Genomic DNA, 19,536 nt, shown 5'->3' with positions numbered 1-19,536 from the left:
TAGAATGACTAGAGACCCAAGAGTGCAGTAACTTAGCCTACAGTGCCCTCTTGTGCCATGTTGCGCGAAAGCTGCAACATGAGAAAAGAACTACGGAAAACAACGTTTCCTGGTACTGACCGTCTTGAGGGCATGTCAGTTTCCAAGTAAGAATGGAGCGAAAGCCCAGAGTGCGGCGGAAGACTGCGCTTCTCTGGCAAAGTCTAGATCAGGGTGTAAAACAACAGCAAAAAGTTTGGGGGTTGGCACATGGAAGGAAAATTACCTACAATATGAAATCTTTCCTAACACACTGTAAAAATTGAAACAACTATTTGCTGCCCCTGTCCCACTTTTTGCAGGCAAGAAGGCTTCATTACACCGTCCATGAAAATGCAGTGGAGGACACAAAATACAGGTCATGCACACATACTTAGTAACAGTTAAGGTCACCATCACGTTATGCACTTCATACTAAGGAATAACACGGAGTGTCCTAATTCTATACCATAGCTGGTAAGATAACTCAGTGGGTTGAGCGCTCGCTGCTGCGATCTGTGTGTGAAATGCAGGTTGCTGGTTCCCATCCCGGCAAGACCAACTCAGCTTTTCATCCTTCTGAGGTACCAACTTTGGTACACATTTATCGACATGCAAATATGCTGTATGTACATACGCTTTGGAGAAAGTGTTTTGTGCAGCCATTTCCTGGGCTCAGCCTGTGGTGGGCTCCTAGAGCCAGGCCTGACCCCTCGGTCCTACACATTAAATCCCTGGCTCCCCCACCTCTAGTCAGATCCTGCGTGGTAGACTTTTGTAAGGCAACCTCCCATGATACCTGTGTGATGCGTGACCCTCCCATGCGTATTACCCTTTTAAGGGGATGTGTCCCCTCCCACATGTATTGCCCTTGTAAGATGGGCCATGACTGTATCATGGCCCAAGCTAATCAAAGGAGCCCCTGCAGGCACGTTCAGCGTTCAGCAGAACAGCAGTGGACTCCCAACTATGGAACTCATTTTGTCTCCATCTCTCATTGTGGGCATGCAAGCCTACACTATGTGATCACAGTCCTGCTGCCCTGGTCTGCAGGCCCCATGCTGTGTGACCACGGCCCTGCAGGTCTCTGCTAGTCAGGGCCCCCCAGACCAGCCTAGTGCCCTGGGTCCAGCTCAGGCACCCACCATCCAGGATGTTAACGGCATCCACAGTGCTCCGGCACCCAGGTGTGCCCCATAGGGCTCTGCCCTGCAACTACCTATAAGTCCGGTTGACCCCAGCACACCAGCATGGTGCTGGGCCTCCCAGCACCAGTGAGGCCGGCCATGTGAACGCCGCCAGCCCCACAATAATGGCGACGAGGACGGGATTCAAACCCACGCGTGCAAAGCAACTCTGTGGTTCACTAGGAGTGACATTTTCTATGATGTCACTTACAGTAATGTCCATACATATATGAACAATATGGACACTACAAGTCTTTTATGCCCATGGCCTCGCACATCCTGGAAACGGTTCTGCACAGAAGGCACATTTTTTTAAATTAAAAAAACGGGGCCTCAGCGATGGCCTCCGAGGACAATTGGGCAGCAGTTCAAGATAGGTCGAAGAGGCAATGGCGGTTGCCTAGCCAGCAATAGGGGTAGCAGGGTCCGAACGCGCAGATGCAGCCTTTCCATTTATTTACACACCCCATGTTTAGGAAGTTAACTGGCGAGGTTCTTATCCGTGTAGTGGAGCGTTGCACTGCAGGTGTGCCGTTCAGCACTGGTCCAGAGGCAGCAGCTGTGGGAGTGCTCTGCAGTGGACGGCTTCAAGCATAGCAGCTGTGGGAGTGTAGTACAGGAAGGCACTGTGTGTCGGAATGGTATGTCTCCCCCGCGGGCTCCCCTCCCACGGGCAGCCAAGGAGGGAGGCGGCGCTCGTAGCAGGCAAGCACCGTGCGAGGAAAGGGGCACGGCAGAGCCTTTCCAGTCACCGAACAACGTAACCCCGGGGTGGGGGGAAGAGGCCACGGCATAAACTGACACGCACTAAATGAAGCAGCTCTGCCAAATTAAGTACAGGTGTTTGGCATAACATCGGATCCTGACTGGGTCTCCGTGATGAACTAGAACAACCGCTGCGGGAGCGGACCGTCGGACACAATCACTGCGTGAAAATCAGGGGACTTATTAGGACTACTGCGGACAACCTAACCGACGCACACGTTACTACCACAAACATTAACCAGACTCAGGGTCCGGAAGTAAAAAGTTGGTCACCCTCGGAGGTAACATCAGCTTCGAAGGGACAACGAAATACTCACCGGAGCCGACCTGCCGTGGCCAACTGACTGAACTAACGGAGCCGTCTCTGGTGAACCCGCAATGGCTGCGCGTGAACTAGGAACCGCCAAAACTCAACCTCTATGGTAGGATCAGTCCACGAAGAGCGTCAATCGGTGAAGGGAGGCTCTGACTGGCCAACCGCGAGGCGCTGTGATCAATCTACCAGCTGGCCAGGGGCGCGCGAGGCGTGCGGCTGACCTTACGCTGCTTTGCTGTGATTGGACAGCTAGGGCGCAGGGCCTCTTGCAGCTAGGCACGCCAAGAGCTCCGCGTCCTTGCTGAGCTCAGACGGAGTGGAAATTATCGAGATGGGAGGTATCTGGAACCTGACCATCCTTCTCTTCTTCCAGGTGCCGCCAGTGCTGGGCCTGCGCGTGGCAGCAGAAGGCGATAGGTTGCGTAGAGCAGCGGTGAGTACGGGTAGGCTGTGTTTTAGTAGTAATTAGTAAAGGTGCTTAACGCATCGCTTTAGTAGCAACGGTTTGCTTTATTGAAAAATCTGATTACAGACTAGACAAATATACAATGATATACAAATATTAAACATCACTTATTTTCATAATGTGTGCATCTAATAATTATAAGCATTATATAAAGTAATTGCTTATATTAACTGGGGCCATGTGCAGTAGGAATAACAGAACATCTTTTACAGTATGTATATTATATGCCACATTTTTTGGTAGTAAACGATTTCTTCCCAAATATATAGCAAGTTTAATACAAATACCATGAATAACGACTTGAATTGCACTATCACACAAACAACTGTTTCTTTTTGTACGCCCCTTCAACAGACTTTAGCTGACTACTTTCATCTTGATCATACATTTGTATCTCTTACCAGTTTACTGATTTTAAAAGTGCTTGTAAATTATGTTATAAACCACAATTTAGATAATCACCCTCAATGATCTATACTAAACGGCTCATTTTGTATTAAAATGTCAACTTATTCTTCTATAAACTGTCAGGATCCTCCTCTGAGCTATCCAAACTCCTTAATGCTGTGTTCTTAGTTCTTATTTAAGAGGAATGCACGCTTGCATAACCAAACGTTTTTCCTTTAGTAAATGACACAGGGGTTCCAATTTTGCCAATTTCAGTGAATGCCAGTTTCTTACCTTCTCCAAGACTTTTATTCACTGCACGAGTCATCCATAACTGCAGCCTTATTGCTTGAATTACAATCAGTATTCTAAAATGAAGAAATCTTTACCTTCAATAAGTTCGAGATTTTTAATTACAGATGTTACTGAAGATGACACGCCATAGAGAACCACCGTCTTTTTAAAACGCTTGTTTTAACATTTTAAGTGAGTGGCAGTTACGTTTGGTGCTTATTAAAACTGAGGTATTGACCTCTGCGTTCAAATTAATGTTTGACAATGGTTTTTCAAGTCAAAGTCGGATCAAAGCTCATATCAGGGTACCTATAACTTCTAAATATTTCAAGTCAAGTGTAGGTGTATTAAGGAATAAAAACATCCAATAAAACAATTCATATGATACAATACACATTCAGAAGTACAACAAAACATAATTTCTAAAATAGAAAATACTTCAAACCTTTAACAATAGCATTAAAATGCAGTGGCATTAAAATTCCATAGTGTCGTAGTTGCCCTCAGTTAGTATTATGATCATGATCAAGTATCCACTTCCTCCTTTTCATAGCTGTCTGAGGTACAGAAGTAATGCCCAGCTAATTCATGGAGTTTCAACCTGAAGTAAGTATATTGGTGCAGGGCGTCAATAAACAAGAGCAGCTTCTCTTAGAATTGGCTATAACGTTCCATTGAAAACTGGACAAAAATCATACCTTGTAATACATCCTCCTCATATGCTTGGCATAATGGACACAATTTCAGATCTGAGTAACCCGGTCCATTCCGCTGTGATGGCTCTCAGGTGTAAACAATTAAATCTGGCCCTAGTCACAAGACTTCTCTCATGAGTATAATTTGACCATATCAGATAATTTTGAATGGTGTCAGAGGATAAAATAACATACTTACGATTAAACGGCTTTCTCATTTCTTCAGATTCGTGCAATAGACTAACCATAGAAAATAGCTGCTCTCTAAGAGTTTTAGTCATAGTGCATTGAAGGCTAGTTAAAGCCCCATAATAAAGCTCCATATTTAACAATTGAGCTAACTCTGCAATCATAGACCTTCAGAACCATAGATGGTGGTTGAGATCTGCAGCTCTTCATGAAGCATAGCACCCAACCCCCAAGTGCCTGCTTCATCCTAACAGTTTGTTTAGCAATATGGCCTCCCCAGATAGTTTAGGAGTAAAACATATACCAAGATAATCAAACTCCCAAACCTGTGGAATGACGTTTCCATCACTTTTCATTGGTTGGAAAGGAATGCGCCTATTGCCTAAATGGCAGAACTTGACTGCAGACTTCCTGGCATTAACTTTCAGATCAAGGTTACTCATGAAAGCTCTATAAACCGAGATCAACTCTTGCAAAGCTCATGGTCTTCAGGCAATTAAGACGTTATCATCGGCATATGCCAGAACTGGAAAATAAGTGTTTCCTATTTTAGGGATGTCTACACGGGTTTGGAGTAAAGCTTCATGGAGCCCATTAATGTATAGGGAGAACAGCAAAGGAGCCAAAACGCACTCCTTGCGTACGCCACAGCTCACAGGAAAAGCCTGGGTACTGTGGCCCCTGTTTCCACTATTTACACAAGTTTTAGTTTCTTGGTTAAAGGTGGTAAGTATCTTTAATAGGTCTGGGGGGCAGTTTAGTGACCTGGGCATATCCCACAACTTAGTTATTTACTTTGTTGAAGGCAGTGTTCAGGTCCATGAAATTCAGGTAAACTGGCTCCCCTTTAATAAAGAGTGAGTAAGCCCCTATTAAATACAGCTCAGATGTACCCAAATCCAGGCGAAACCTTAATTGGATGTTAGATAGGATGGAATTAGCATCAATCCATTGCTCCAATCTCGTTAATAACGCCCAAATATTTGAAAAGCAGAATTGTGCAGTAAAATTGGTCTATATGCGGCTGGGTTATCTGTATTGCCTTTTTTGTATATGGTATGGCCCAGGGCAACACTGCAGGATCTTGCCCTTCTTATAATAGCATTAAAACCCCCCAAAAATGTTGGGCATGCAGCCCAGCAATCTATCTGATCATAAAATGAATCAGCCCTTATTCCATCTCGGCCGGGACAATGATTTGTTTTTTGTTTACCAATTGCTTTACCAATTTCCTTAATGGTAAATTCTAGGCAGGGTTGGTCACTTATTTCCGACTCAATTGGGAGCCCTGCCTGTGCAACCCTAGTACTAATGACGGGGTCATTGGGTAATGTAATGGTGAGATAAAGTAATGAAAATTGGTCGACCCAGAGATGACCAGGGACATTGGTCACGGGACCAGTTCCAGCCCGAGTGTCTCTTGGGTCTCCATTAAACAACTCCCAAAAGTTTTTTGTGTTTTTTTCCAGCTACGTCTAAAGGTTCCTCCCAGTATGTTCTGTCTAACTCAAGTTTCCTAGTGTTTAAGGTTTTCCTATATTGAGCTCCTGCCTTCCTCATATCCCATCTTGGAGTGTTGGGGTTCTTCAGTAAAGATAATACTCTATCTTTTGCATTGGTACATTAAACCAAGTATTTCTAATTTGCCTTTGTTCATAACCCACTGAAATGCTACTTTTTTGTAGGGGTAAAAATCATTACTTTGGCTTTAGAATGTGTACCATACAATGTATTCCTAATGCCTCAATTGAAAGAGTAGCTCAATAGGTATTTGATGGGTCTCGGGAAGATAGCTCAGCGGCAGCGTGCTCGCCTTGGAAGTAAGACGACACGGAGCAACACAAGTTCGATCCTCGGGTCTGCTCTTAGAAACATCTGGGTATTAAGTGCATTATAAATAACTTATCATATCCATAAGTACAGTATTGTCTGCATATGGATAGTAGCTTTTATCGCTCATCTGATCACTTCTGTTGGACTGCTCTTATTCATTGTAAATACGTGGGTAATTCACATATACATAGAGAGAACAATAAAAGGGGTACAAATAACTCCCTGCTGTAGTCCGTTCATAGGGTCTCATTACAAGTTGGGCGGTGTGGGTTAAATGTAGCGTTATAACTGTATTCCCGTGCATTACCGTACCGGCCAACTATACGTTTGGTGGAAAGTTGGAAGATTCACCGCTAGCCATTAGCTGGAGGTAAATCGGCCCGTTTTCCGCCAGAAATGCCCCAGTGAGTCCTATGGACTAAAAAAAAAGGGGGGATTTAGACCACCACTTGTATTCCACCGGTAATACCGTCGGACCAAGTGTCGACAACGGTAATACAGTTTGGTGGTATCTGGGTGGATTTATCGGCCAGATACCACCAAATAAACTCATAATGAGGCCCATAGTGTTAAATCTGCTGTATTTCATGTCCCTCTACTCTCATCTGAACACACGCCCACATATCTTAATGCAGTTCTACTATTCCGCTCTACTAAGTCAAATACAATTGAAAAATGTATAAATGCACACGATAATGGTTGATGTTTTATCTTTAATTATCTTTTGTCTAGCAAATATAAGACTGGACTGCTTTCAATTGTGGATTGTCCCTTACGGAAAACAGTTTGTGCAATTGACAATTGGTTTGGTCACACCAATCCTGTAATTTATTTAGTATTTGTCTTTGAGGCTTGAATGAGATAAACATCCGAAAGTAGATGATATATGACAAATACCCTTTTTGAAAACTGGGAAAATAAGACTACAGTTCCAGGATATAGGGATATTATTTCCTAAAATACACAAATTAAACATTACTGCTAAAACCATAGGCCATACCTCAAAATGCATTTGTATTTGATATGTCAATATCCTGTCCGGACCCTGGGCCTGAGACAGGTTCATCAACTTTATCAGGCGGCCTAATTCCTTCCTAGAGGTTCATTGCAGAAAAGCATGATCCTGCAATTCAATGTATCCAATTTGTCCTCAGTGTTCATCTTTTTAAACTCTGTTGTATGGATGTGATATACAGTTATGCAACATTTTCTCTGGGACACAATTACCCTTCGACCCCTTTGACACCCCTTTAGTTCCTGCTTTACATTTTCAAAAGGATGAACTATTCTTCTGTTATGGAGTGAAATAACCTAAGAAAACGTTTATTTGTAAATTCAACCTTTTTTCTTGATTGCCATCTTTTTTAATTTTCCTTAATAACTTTTTCCTACTGCGAGTAATAGTGTCATTGAATGCCGCTCTAAACATTTTACGCAGTTATTGTTTTCTTTTCAAACATCCCATTATCCTACTATGTAGAAGAAATTAGTTGATGGTCCGATTTTTTTTTTTTTGGTTGTTAGCTGGTCTTTACAATTTCGGAATACTGCCTTTTAAGAGAATCTGTTTTTTCTAGTATACTAGCCTCTATCTCAACCTTAATAAAATTATGAATCAGGACATCAAGCTTTTAAACATGGAGCACATTTTGTTTATAACGCAAATTGCCCAAGGGGACCGGTTACATTTGCATTAAACAGGTCCTCTCCTGGCAATTCTTTAGTCATTTTCACTGTGCAGCGCAAATGAGAAGTGTTAAGAGATGGTGTAAGCTTCTTTACGCGTCTTTCTTTGTACTCTGCAGTGCAAAGATAGTAAATGCAGCCTGCCATGTACGCATGGCAGGCAGCATTTACAATAAATTCCTTTGGAAACCGCTTGCTTTTCGCTAGTGCAAAAAGCAGGTGGTTCCCATTGGAAATTATTATTTTCACGCTAGGATAAAAATCTCATGCTGGTGTGAAACCAAGTTGTTTTTGAAGGTGGAGGGCAAACGGGAGGCAGAAACTTCGTTACGCTTCAAACTCAAAAACAATGAAAATCTCCCAGAGCGTGAGTGGAGGCGTTAAGATGGGTGTAACTGTGTTACGCCTGTCTTTAGCTCCTCCATTTACACTGTGGGAACTTCTAAAATGATCTCCAATAGAGTTCTCTGAGTACATAACGTTCTGTATATATCATCAAGTAATGCCAATTTACACACAACAGCTTTCACATGTGTTTTGTGGCCCTAGCTTCTTATAATACATATCTTTACCTTTTATTCCAGCGCTTGTGTTTTTTCACAGGGGCTACAACTACCAGAATGCAATATAAAGTGAGCTCAAAAGTGAGCAATGGCAGATTATTTCACACCTGATATGGGACAATCTGTAAACTGCCCTACGACTTATTCTGCTTTTAAGATCTAGACACAGCCCAGAAGAGCCCCTGTGTGCAGTGTTAGACACAGGCATTCAGCTTGTTGCTATGCACGATGGGAAAAAAAGCATACTGTGTCGTATAAAAGGTGAACACATTTTTTCTGCATTTTATAAACGAATATGGTATAGTCAGTATTGTAAAGTTTTTAAAAAGTGCCTTTTTTGTGATTCGATTTTACTTTGTAGGAAACCGAGTAAAAACGTACCTTTTTGGCTTTAAAATGCATAAGAATCCATTCTAGTGATAATTGCCAATAGACGCTGCAACGGATCAGAAAACAGGATCTATCCCACGCATGGTTGAACACTGATGGAGGCAACTGCTGCAGCTATGTGTAACAAAAGCATTGCTTAAAGTAAACGAGTGTGTGTGACACAGTGATTTTTTTTGATGCTGTGGACTTCTTCTGCTGACTGTGCGAGAGACAAGTCTGATATATATTTGGGTGTCTTTAGCCCACCAAGCCTGTAGCTAGTTCTGCCCCTGAGTAGGTTGTGTGGTGCGCATACATTCTTCGAAAAAGAGGGCAAGCTGTAGTATACTACTAGACAGGAGAAGTGGGAGATGCAAGTGGTATCTGCCTAAGTGGTGGATTGTGGAAAGTGGATACTTAAGCAAGGTCGGACTGGGCCATAAAATTGTCTCGGCACCAATGAAAAAGTGTCCCAGAGTTGCAAATGGCTATTCATTCCTTTTGTGACACTGTTTGAGTAGTACCCACCGGGGAGTTTTTTGATACAATGTGAGACAAATTGTTCATTTTAAAGAATATTTCATCAGCAACACTGGTCTAAACTACTAACTGCATAGTTAAGTAACTCATCAAACTGGCCCACATTGGCCAAAAATGTGCCCCACTTTGACCAAAAACTGGCCCACACCAGCATTTTGCGTTTTTGGTTCAGCCATGGGTCTATTGCTCTGTAGGCCAATCCGAGCCTGTGCTTAGAGCATGGTGACCAGATGATGACTCCACGTTACTCGAATAACATGCTTCAGCACCTGGTCTTTGAACAAACCATTGACGTCAGGGATTAGGGTCACTTTGCTCAATTGCTTAGCAAGAATACAATTGCCACAGTTCACTAGCATGCTAAAGCAGTGGCCATGACTGTGAGAGTGGTGTCCCAGTGACATGAAATAATCTGATCATTTTAACAGAGGTGTTTGAAAACGAAGGGCATGATTCACAGAAGCGTTTTATAACGGTGCAATCCCATTGCAAACTGCTCTGTGAATCAGGCCCGTGGGCTTTAGTCCCTGATTCTGCTTCTGAACTAGGTTTGGCACTATATGTAACCCCAATTAATAATTATGAGATTTGCTGAATGTGGAAAAAAATAGACATTCAGTCACCTCAATTTATTTTAAATTGCTGTAGTCCATAAACCTCTTTTTTTTGTTTAACTTTATATCGCAAACTTAATATTGAGTCTCTAATTATGGCCCTAGAGCCACTTGAGCTCCCACTCGAGCAGGAGTCTGCAACCTTTTGCTTTCCAGATGTTTTAGACTACAACTTCCATGTGCACTCCGGAGTGAATATGCTAGCTGCGACAGGTGGAAGTTGTAGTCCAACTCATCTGCTTTACCAAAGGTTGCAGACCCGTGAACAAGACCATACAAGAACTGAAGTTTCCTTTTCGACGAGAAGATTGCCCAGGTCTATAGTTAAGTCCTCTAACAGGCAGTTCCTTCCCCAAAAGAATAACAGCACTGGATAGCAGAGAAGGGCAACATTTTAAAATACGATGGTGCCTAGAGACATAGGGCTCTTTTCTCAAGCACTTGCCTACCTACAGAACATAGGACCCAGGTATGTTTGGGATGAGTGACCCAGGCCAGTCTGAAACATCCGTACCAATTACCAGCCTGTGGTGGGTCATCACCGGTTTGCTCCGACTAGATCTGTTTCTTGTGCATTGACAGTGAAATGGGGTGGGCACTGCTCATAAGGGCCATGGTGTGAGGTGACCCTAGATCGACACGGCACTCAGTGGCAAAGTGGCATTCATTTAAGCTGTCAACATGGAATTAAATGGGGGCAGCAACTCAATTGTATGTAAAGAGTAGGAAGGAAAAATCTGTCAGTACCTGCTGCTGCCAAAATTGCAATCACCTCTTAGAAGTGTCTGCGTTGGTAAAATCCGGACTGTTTGCACCAATTTTGCCTTCCCGAGAACCCTGCACCCGATTAGACGGCACTTCGAAGCTAAACCAAACAAAAGACTGGTATCAGCATGCAGCGGTTTATTTTGTTTTCTCTTAGTTACGCTACATGGAATGAGAGAAAAAAACGGGTTTGCGCTCTTTTCAAAACAATTTTTCAATGAAAAGCTAAATATGCAAATGTATCTCCAGCACTAGCAGACAGTCTGCTGCCACCAAACACAAAATGTGCACAATCCTCCTATAGAGTGAAATCGCAAAAAAAGAGTTATGTTTTAGGTTTTCTTTTTTTAATATTCCAGATTCTCAGGCGTGGCACGCTATTAATTCTCCCACTGGGAAAACAGTTCAAACAGAGCCAGCCCATTAGTCAGTGTTCCCAATCACACTGACTCACTGCACCCCTGTGACTCCGGGACGTATATCCCTCGCCCCACCCCACTGACGCGGTCCCTCGCCCGTCCTGCGGATGTCAACACGTATTTGTAAATGAGTAATTGCAGCAGCCAAAACCATGAGTCAGAGATATCATACTTGTCATTTTTGTTGGGGCCTTGAGGTCTCTCTTCAGCCGGTTCACACAGAACAGTAATTGCCTACTAGAAAGAACAGCCCCTGAAGTCTGCATGCCAGAGCTGTGGGCAGTGCGTAATCCCTTATTAATTAAGTCTGCCTTGATTTGCTGCTGATTTGTTTTGACCCCCTTAGGCTCTCTTATCGTCGTTTTTCTTCCCATGGTCTCCTGAGCCGTTCCCTCTTTGCACAGAAAGTTGGTTTACAGCCGGTACTGTAAATGGGTAGGTCCTATCTAGATGTTCGTTTTTGGGTTTTATAAAGCACAAGCCTGCACTGTTCATGGTCTGTTTGTGGTTTGGGGCGTGCAGGAAACTAGCATTGGCAATACCAATAGTTTTGGTGTTCGTATTTGTTTATTTCATTTTACATTTAACATGGAGGGAAGGAATTTGAGCACAGGGAGCAAGAAATTACATCGTGGGAGGGAATGAAGGGCAGTGCCAGGAGGATAGGGAAGCACTGTGGGGGTGATATATAAATGGCAACACGAGGGAGAATAAAATATCGAATCTATGAAAGCTAGGCCAGGAAGGATATACGTGATTAAAGCACATTGGGAAATTGAGAATCCTAAAATATCGAATCGTAATATCCTGTTGTGCAATGATCACATTGATCACTTTCCGCCATCCTGCATTCCTCTACCCCTTCCCCACTTACCTTTTTCGGTGGGACCCACAGAAGTGTCCCGCCGACTCTCCTGTACCCCTGCGGCGCCAGTTCCCTCACTCTAACGTGGGTCGAGCACGTGGGTCGAGCTGGTGCCGCAGGGTGCTTTTATCCATTATTTACTTTTTTTTTCTACTTTGTTGTCCCCCGCTTCGAATGTCATGGTTGCCGGGACTCACCGAAGCCCATTCTCCCTGTTCAGCATTATGGCATTTGTTTTTTGGTCAATGCCGAATGCGCAGTAAATGCGCATGCATCTTTTTTTCCTCTATTTATTTGGAGCATTGTACAACATTTGAAGGAAAGAGTGACAGTGCAAATAGGGGGAAAAGTGACAGTGCAAATGGGGGGGGGGAAGAGTCATAGCGCAAAGGGGGGAAGGAGCGCCTGCGCAATGGAGAAGGAGCAATGGCACAAGGGAGAAAGAGCGACACAGTAAGGGGGTAGGGCGAGGGAGGGACAGCGCAAGGGAGGAAGGAGCGACAGTGCAAGGTGGGGAAGGATTGACAGAGCTAAGGGGAAGGGAGTGACAGAGCAAGGGGAGAAGGAGCCACAGCACAAGGGAAAGGAGTGACAGTACACAGGCATAAGGAGAGACAGCGCAAGGGGGAAGTGCGACCGCACAAAGGGAATGTGCAACAACGGAAGGCGGAACGAGCAACCGCGCATTGGTGGGAAGGAGCGACAGCACAAGAGGGAAGGAGCAACAGCACAAGGGGAAGGAGCTACAATGAAAGAGGAAAGAAGAGATGGCACAAGGGGAGGTGCGAAAGCGCAAGGGAGGAAGGAGTGACAACGCATGGGGGAGGGAGCAACAGCACAAGGGGGAAGGAGTGACAGCGCAAGAGGGAAGAAGCAACAGTGAAGCAGTTGTAGAGCAAGGGGGAGGGAGCAACAGAGCAAGGGGGAAGGACCAACAGAGCAAGTGGGAAGGAGGGACAGTGCAAGGGGGAAGGAGTGACAGTGCAAGGGTGGAAGGAGCCAAGGGCGGCTCGTCCATTATGGAGGAGCCAGCCCAGTGAAATAAAGAGCGCTCCCTCGGCTGTTTTTTTCAGCAGAGGGAGCGCTCTGAACTGTCAAAGGGAAACAATGCTTCCCTTTCACAGTTACAGTTCCCCAACCACGCAAGCTCAATGAGCCATGCAAGGCGGAGGGAGTTTTACTTCCACAGCCTTGCATGGCTCACTGGAAATGCTGGCTGAGGAACTGCATGTCTGTATGTGCAAAAGGGGTGCTCCTGCCCCTCCTCGCACATAGACGGGTCAGGCTGAAGTGGGGCGTCTGCTCACCCACGCATGTGCAGGAACCAGGAAGCTTCCTGATTTCTGTTCATGCTAGCAGGGGCTGGAGTACTGGAGAGGAAAATTCAGGACCTACTGCAGAAGGTACGTTTGTTTATGTTTATGTATTTAAATTTAATGTGTATGGATGCAAGCATTCTTGTGTTGTTAGGTGAATGTATGATGTTCGATGCTGGTGTGAATGAGAGTGCTCGTGTGTATGTTGTGTAAATGTGTTTGTTTGTATGTATGTGCATTTATTTATTATTTAAATATGTGTCTGATGTGTGTATTTTTGTGTTATGAGTGAGTGCATGATGATGGGTGCTTGTGTGATTGTTATGTTAATTGTGTGTTTGTTTGTGTGTGTACCAGACGTTGGGCTGATTTTGGCGAATGGGGGGAGGAGGTTTGTGCAACAAAGACTTTGAAAAATTCCTTTGTTGCACAATCGCACTCCCCACCGGCCAAAATAAGCTCTCCTTCTGAGGCGCTGTAGCACTTTGATTGTGTGCGTTGTTTGGCACTGTGGGCACCAGGAGACGGGGTTGGCATTTTTTTATGGAAATCTTTGAAAGATGTCTAGTAAAAAATACCATACCAGCCCCCTGACCCTTGCATACACGCACATAATCACGTTGATTGTGTGCATGTGTTAGGCGCTGTGTGGTCCAGAGGATAGGGATGGCATTTTTTAACTAGACATTCATCATAGATGTCTAGTCAAAAATACCATGCCTAGCCCCTAGGTACACCAGCAACTTTCATACGCACATATAGTCACTTTGATTGTGTGCATGTGTTTGGCACAATGGGTCCCAGGGGACAGGCATGCCATTTTCTTTACCGGGCATCTATGATAGATGTCCAGTAAAAAATACAATGCCTAACCCTCTGCCCCAGAGCGCCTTGCATACACCCAATCACATTAATTGTGTGCGTGTGAAGCACTGGGGCCCAGTGGGCAAGTATGGCATTTTTTACTGGGTATGCCCAGTAAAGAATACCAAACCAGTCTGCTGGGATTTCTAGCTCCTTGACGAGATTACCTATAGTTAGGCTTGACCTTGCGCCCCTTATCTCGACCCCAGTTGAGGCTGTGAAACTGTACACGAGGTCATCAGTCTTTTTCATGCCGATATTTACCCCAGGCTGTGTCGTAGCGCTAGAAGACAACCTGCCTAAGTGTGTGTGCTTACCACCACGATTAAAGAAATACAGCCAGGAATTTGTGAAGTTCTTACACTCAAAGAGATACCATTATGACGCATTACTCTGAATTATGCACTTGACACTGGAGTTATCAGGTTAATATTTTTAATATCACACTCTACCTTCTAAAGACTCTAATTTGCATTACACAAGCCAAAGCAGAAGCAAATATAATGTAACATATCATCACACCTATGAACAAGATTGCTATGTAAGCAAAGAGCATGTTTGCACAAATAAAAAACAGAGAAAGTGGTCGTTTTAGTTTAACAGTATGAGTGACCTTGGAGCTATACTATGTTATGATATGCTACACACCTTTTAGTCTAAATGCATCCAGCAAGTCCCCACTTTTAACTCACGTTTTAGAGCAGAATTTGCTGCACCTGAGACAGTGTCCTCCAAGGTGTCACAGGTTTTGCTCAGCTGGGCCCAGCTACCTCCTTCCAGCCGCTGCTCTGGATTCTTCCCCTGACTCTTCCCTAGCCCCTCTGGCCTCTGTGAGTCTGCTGCTCGATGTGCGAACCTCCCCCCACCCTTCTTTCTGCTTGTGCCTTATATCTAAGAAGGGGCCTGGTCTGTCTGCCCGTGTGCGCATCATATCTGCTATTTGGGAGGTTAAGGCTTAACGCTTAGAGCGTCACTTTGCTTGTTGAAAATACAGTCTTATATGTGCAAACTATTAAAGAAGGGTTTGTATTTGTTCAGTGACTGCCTTGATTATATTTAATGGGCTTTGGCTTTTGCTTCTAAAGTCTTGCAGAGTGCGGATGTGTTATCCGTGTCTGCGTATTTCCTGCCCTTTCCTCTCTGTGCAGTTGACTCATGAAGCTACCCTTTGTGGTTTTGCGCTCTACTAGAGCAGGAAGACATAACTTCCTGGCCTTTCGTTAAGCCAAAGTGTCTATTTTTTAAGCGAGTGTATGCACCTCCTCTCTGTCTAAAGCATATGCTGTAAACAACCATTACATTCAATTAACATGTTTAGCAACTGTCATTAAAAATCAACATTCGCCATTGTTTCTGGCCACCTACAAGTTGCCTGATGTGTGAACAAGCTGTTTTACCATAGGCTCGTTATCATGACACCCCCCTCAAGACACTTTGTCTCAGATCAAAGATTTGTAGCACTGGGAAGTCGTCAGTAAACCTTCTAGGAGCTACATTTATAAAAACAGTTTGCCTATATTGGTGGCAAAAAAAAATAAGTATTCACATCTTAGCAATTAATTCCTGCTTGCAAAAATAAATAAGTTGCTTGATAAATATATGAGCGCCTAGAAACATACAGTAGGTGCTACACAAAATCAAAATAAATCGCTGCATCACATTTCAAACAGTTAGCAATAACTGGCAGCACATGCATAAATGAATACATGTATTTAACAGTGAGGTAACAGGACCTAGCTAAGGATGCATTAATGAATGCATGCATTTAATGTGATGTATTTAGGTTAATTCAAACTCCTTACTGGCAAAAGATCCTTTGAGAATCCATTAGCAATTAACAACCAGCAAAGGTTGGCTCCTGGTTTCTGACCCAATGCGCCTTGGACTGTATGATCCTGAGCATGTGATCACATGTGTAAACCGTCCACAATTAGAATCGGTTTCCTTTAAAGTAAAGCAACATGTGAGTGCCTTTTGTTAACCACAGTGATTTGCAAGTGGAGGTCATCCAATTTGTACAAATGCTGTGTGTCCAAACTTGTAACTTGAAGTTTAATGCAGTATTTTTTTCAGTTCTTTGACCCCTGACTGTGATGCCAGTATCAATTGATTTCACAGGATTTCAGGATTTCTGAACTCAGGTTTCACTGCAAATCTTCTTTTGATGTGCGTTAGGAAGCACAGTGGTGAAGGGAATAAAATGTGCATGTCGTCTTTCTGTATGGACATGCGCATCAGCTCCTTATACCTTCCATTTCTGCAACAGAGGTATCCATCACTTGTCTCGCCTGTGTCAGCGCCCTGGGAGTCAGGGTTTGCAAGTAGGCATTTATCATCTTGTGAATCAAGTTTTGCGACGGGAGGCTCAGCTGTGTCTAGTTTCACAGGATGCATCTGGCAATAGTCGTCGCCTTTGTCTTTCTCTGAGCGGTTTCCTTTGCCTTGGCATGTCCCCATTGTTCGGCGTGGCTTCCGGAGGGGTTTCAATGAAATCACAGAAGAACACTTGAGGGAGAAATCTCTGTATTCCCCACACATCTCTGTGCACGGACAAAGTTTTGGCAAGTCTGCTATACCACATTTTTTTTAATTTTAAATTATTAAAGCGATCACACAGCCCGCGGGCATCGAGGCGCTGTTACAGCAATAGTTTGTTTTCTTAGTTGCGTAACTGCTTTTTTTTTGTTTTTTGTCTTAGTTGCGTAATTATAATGCGCTTAAACACCCAGAGGTTTCTAAGCACGGACCCGGGGATCGAACCTGTGTTGCTTCGTGTCGTCTTGTTTCAAAGACTTGCACGTTGCCTCTGAGCTATCCTCCCGGGAAAGTCTGGATGATGAGACTTTGACCCCCAAGTTGTTGGCCCAAAGTGATTCATTAGCATACACTCTGCATTGAAATTGAGCACACTGCTGGTAGCCAAGGCATCTGCCCTTTCTAAATCTGCCTGCTTCTACTCTCCGCCCTCTGCAATTTATTCAGAACAGGACTGCAAGACTTATCCTTGGCCTCAAGCCCAGGGATCATATCTCTCCAGGACTGAAATCTCTGCACTGGCTCCCAGTGGCTGCAAAGGATTAAGTTCAAAACCCTCTGCATCGTCCACAAGGCCTTCTGGGGCCTAGGGCCTCAATACCTTCAACTCTCTCTTCCTAAATACCTTCCTTCTCGAGCTCTTCGCTCATCTGCCTCAAACTCCCTCAGGGTCAGTCGCTTCTCCAAGCAACGAGTTGGTGGTAGATCCCTTTCTTTGACTGGGGCCTCCCTCTGGAACAGCCTCCCTGCCTCCCTGAAGCTTGAGGAGAATCATCTTCGGTTCCGGAAGCACCTCAAAACCTTTCTCTTTGCGTCTGCTTTTTCTCCTCCTCTCCCTTATTGACTTCCTGGCTGACACTGAAACTGCACTGGTTACCTGGCCACCCTCTGATCTCGGGCCCAGGTCCCCTCTGTCAGCCCCTCGGGACTGCAATTCCCAAGATTCCAGCCTTCCCTCCTACTCCTCCTCCTCACCTGACAGCCAAGAGCCTGAAGTTGCCTCCAAATGTGGTCTTCTAGAAAAATAGTCCTTTTCTTCTTTCTTCTTTCTTTTTTTTGTGGGAAGTGGGTCGCTCTCGGAGGGAAGCCACAGTGATAAGCAGACTGACAGCGTAACCTGTGGCCCCTCCCCCGAAAGGGACTGTTTGGGGGAAAAGCCTGTAATGCACAAAAAACCCCAAGATGGAACTCCAATAATAGAGAGGACCTCATCACTGATGTTAAGTGGAAGATGGACACCGCAGGCTCCAAGTAGTAGCAGGTAAGGAGTAATGAATGGGCTTCCCAGGCACAGCAGCTAACACTGGTCAAGCAACCTCCAGAAAGTAAGAATGGAGGTAAATAGATATCAGATACGAATCAATAACTGCAGAAAGAGAGAGGATGGTAAATAGCAAAGAGAAGTGTCTCCAAAGAGATGTATATATATATGGATCGCTAGGTAAAAAGGCCACGAGTTGTGAAGGAAAGGCAGCAGTGAGAACAGAGAGAGAAGGCTGCTGAGAAAGAAAAGGACCCAGTGTGGGCCAGAAAAAGTAGAGAAAACTGTGAGCGCAGTTCAACCAAAGACGTGACAGCCAGGAACCGAAGGGCTGCAACACAAGCAGTATCAACGCGTAGCACGCAGGGAGGGCGTGACTTATGAGCCTCCCTGGAACGCTATGGTTGACAACTAGACCGCTGATGTTGGAAGCGGAAAAACGTAGCAGCACTTCTAATGGCCGCCGCGTAGCCTGAAACGGGGCAGCAGGCGCCACGAAGCTAAGCGCCTGACAGTATTCCCCCCCCCTGCTCTGTGAGCCTCCGGGCTTACCAGGATGAGCCCGATGGAATTTTCTGAGTAGAATGTGGGCCCTTATATGTGAGAAAGGTTCCCACAAATCTTCTGCCTGAGAATACCCCATTCAATGTATTAAGTATTCGAGACGTCCCCGTTTGTACCGGGAGTCCTTGATCTGCCACGAAGCTAAGCGCCTGACACCCTCCCCCACCAGTCACACCCCTGCACTGCCTTCCCGGCAATCCTCGCTCTTGGCCACTGTTTTCTGTAACCCTACAGTCCCACTACCAGCACTTGACACCCGACATCTGCACTTACCCTTGCACATGCCACCTGCTGGCTGTACTTTTAACTATTGTTATTATTTTCTTATCCCGTGTACCGCACTGTCCTCTCCCCCTTCACTCAGTTTCTGCAGCAACACACAAGACAGGTTCCAAATATTAGCAGCAATTCACACCCCGACGCAAATAAGTCAGTGTTTTAATGACCATGTCCAAGGCAATGAGCCCTTTATGAAGAGTTCTGGTAGCCACTGCTGCAAACACAGAAAAACCAGTATTGAGCCCACTGAACTGTGAGCTGGAAATTAAAGAGTGCATGGCCTCTTCCATTGTAGCCTCTGAGGCTAGTAGAGATGCAGTCTGTTTGACCACAGCGGAGTGTGCTTCAAGGTAAGTCTCTTCACTGCTGCACACCTTTTAGATGCATGTTTAGCAGCCGTGCCATGTGCAAGCTCAATTTCGGGTACTCCAATTGCCTTAACGTGAAACTAGGCCAGTGTAAGGAATTTAATTGGGATGGCCTAGGTGGATTCATAATGAACCCACAACACTTAATTTATGACCAAAGGTGGCACTCCTATTGCAACATGACAACAAGACTCATTGAAATGTACCAGATATGAACCATTAAATAGGCTGTATACTTGACTGTGAAAAAATGCTATTGGTGCAACATGAAGTGTGCATTTAGAGTTACTGTCACAGGAATTTACTGGCGCAGCATGTGCACAAACCATTTGTGTAGAGCCTCTGCATTCATGTAATGAGTACAGTGTCATTTCAGGA

The 19,536-nt window shown here is 44.7% G+C and overlaps 1 protein-coding gene across 1 annotated transcript in view; it reads left to right on the top strand.

Moving 5' to 3' along the window:
• Positions 1-1,807: 1,807 nt before the first annotated feature.
• The window catches only part of MMP28 (matrix metallopeptidase 28), a 417,865-nt gene continuing 400,136 nt past the window's right edge, over positions 1,808-19,536 (top strand). Inside the window, exon 1 of the mRNA XM_069614923.1 lies at positions 1,808-2,719. Within this exon, the coding sequence (XP_069471024.1) occupies positions 2,618-2,719 (102 nt within the window). The 5' untranslated portion in view covers positions 1,808-2,617. The remainder of the gene's footprint in view (positions 2,720-19,536) is intronic.

This window comes from Ambystoma mexicanum, chromosome 9, assembly GCF_040938575.1.
Source record: "Ambystoma mexicanum isolate Mex_15411 chromosome 9, UKY_AmexF1_1, whole genome shotgun sequence".
In the NCBI taxonomy this organism is placed as follows: domain Eukaryota; kingdom Metazoa; phylum Chordata; class Amphibia; order Caudata; family Ambystomatidae; genus Ambystoma; species Ambystoma mexicanum.
The sequence above is the reverse complement of the archived record's forward strand: the minus strand, read 5'-3'. Positions and strand labels throughout refer to the sequence as shown.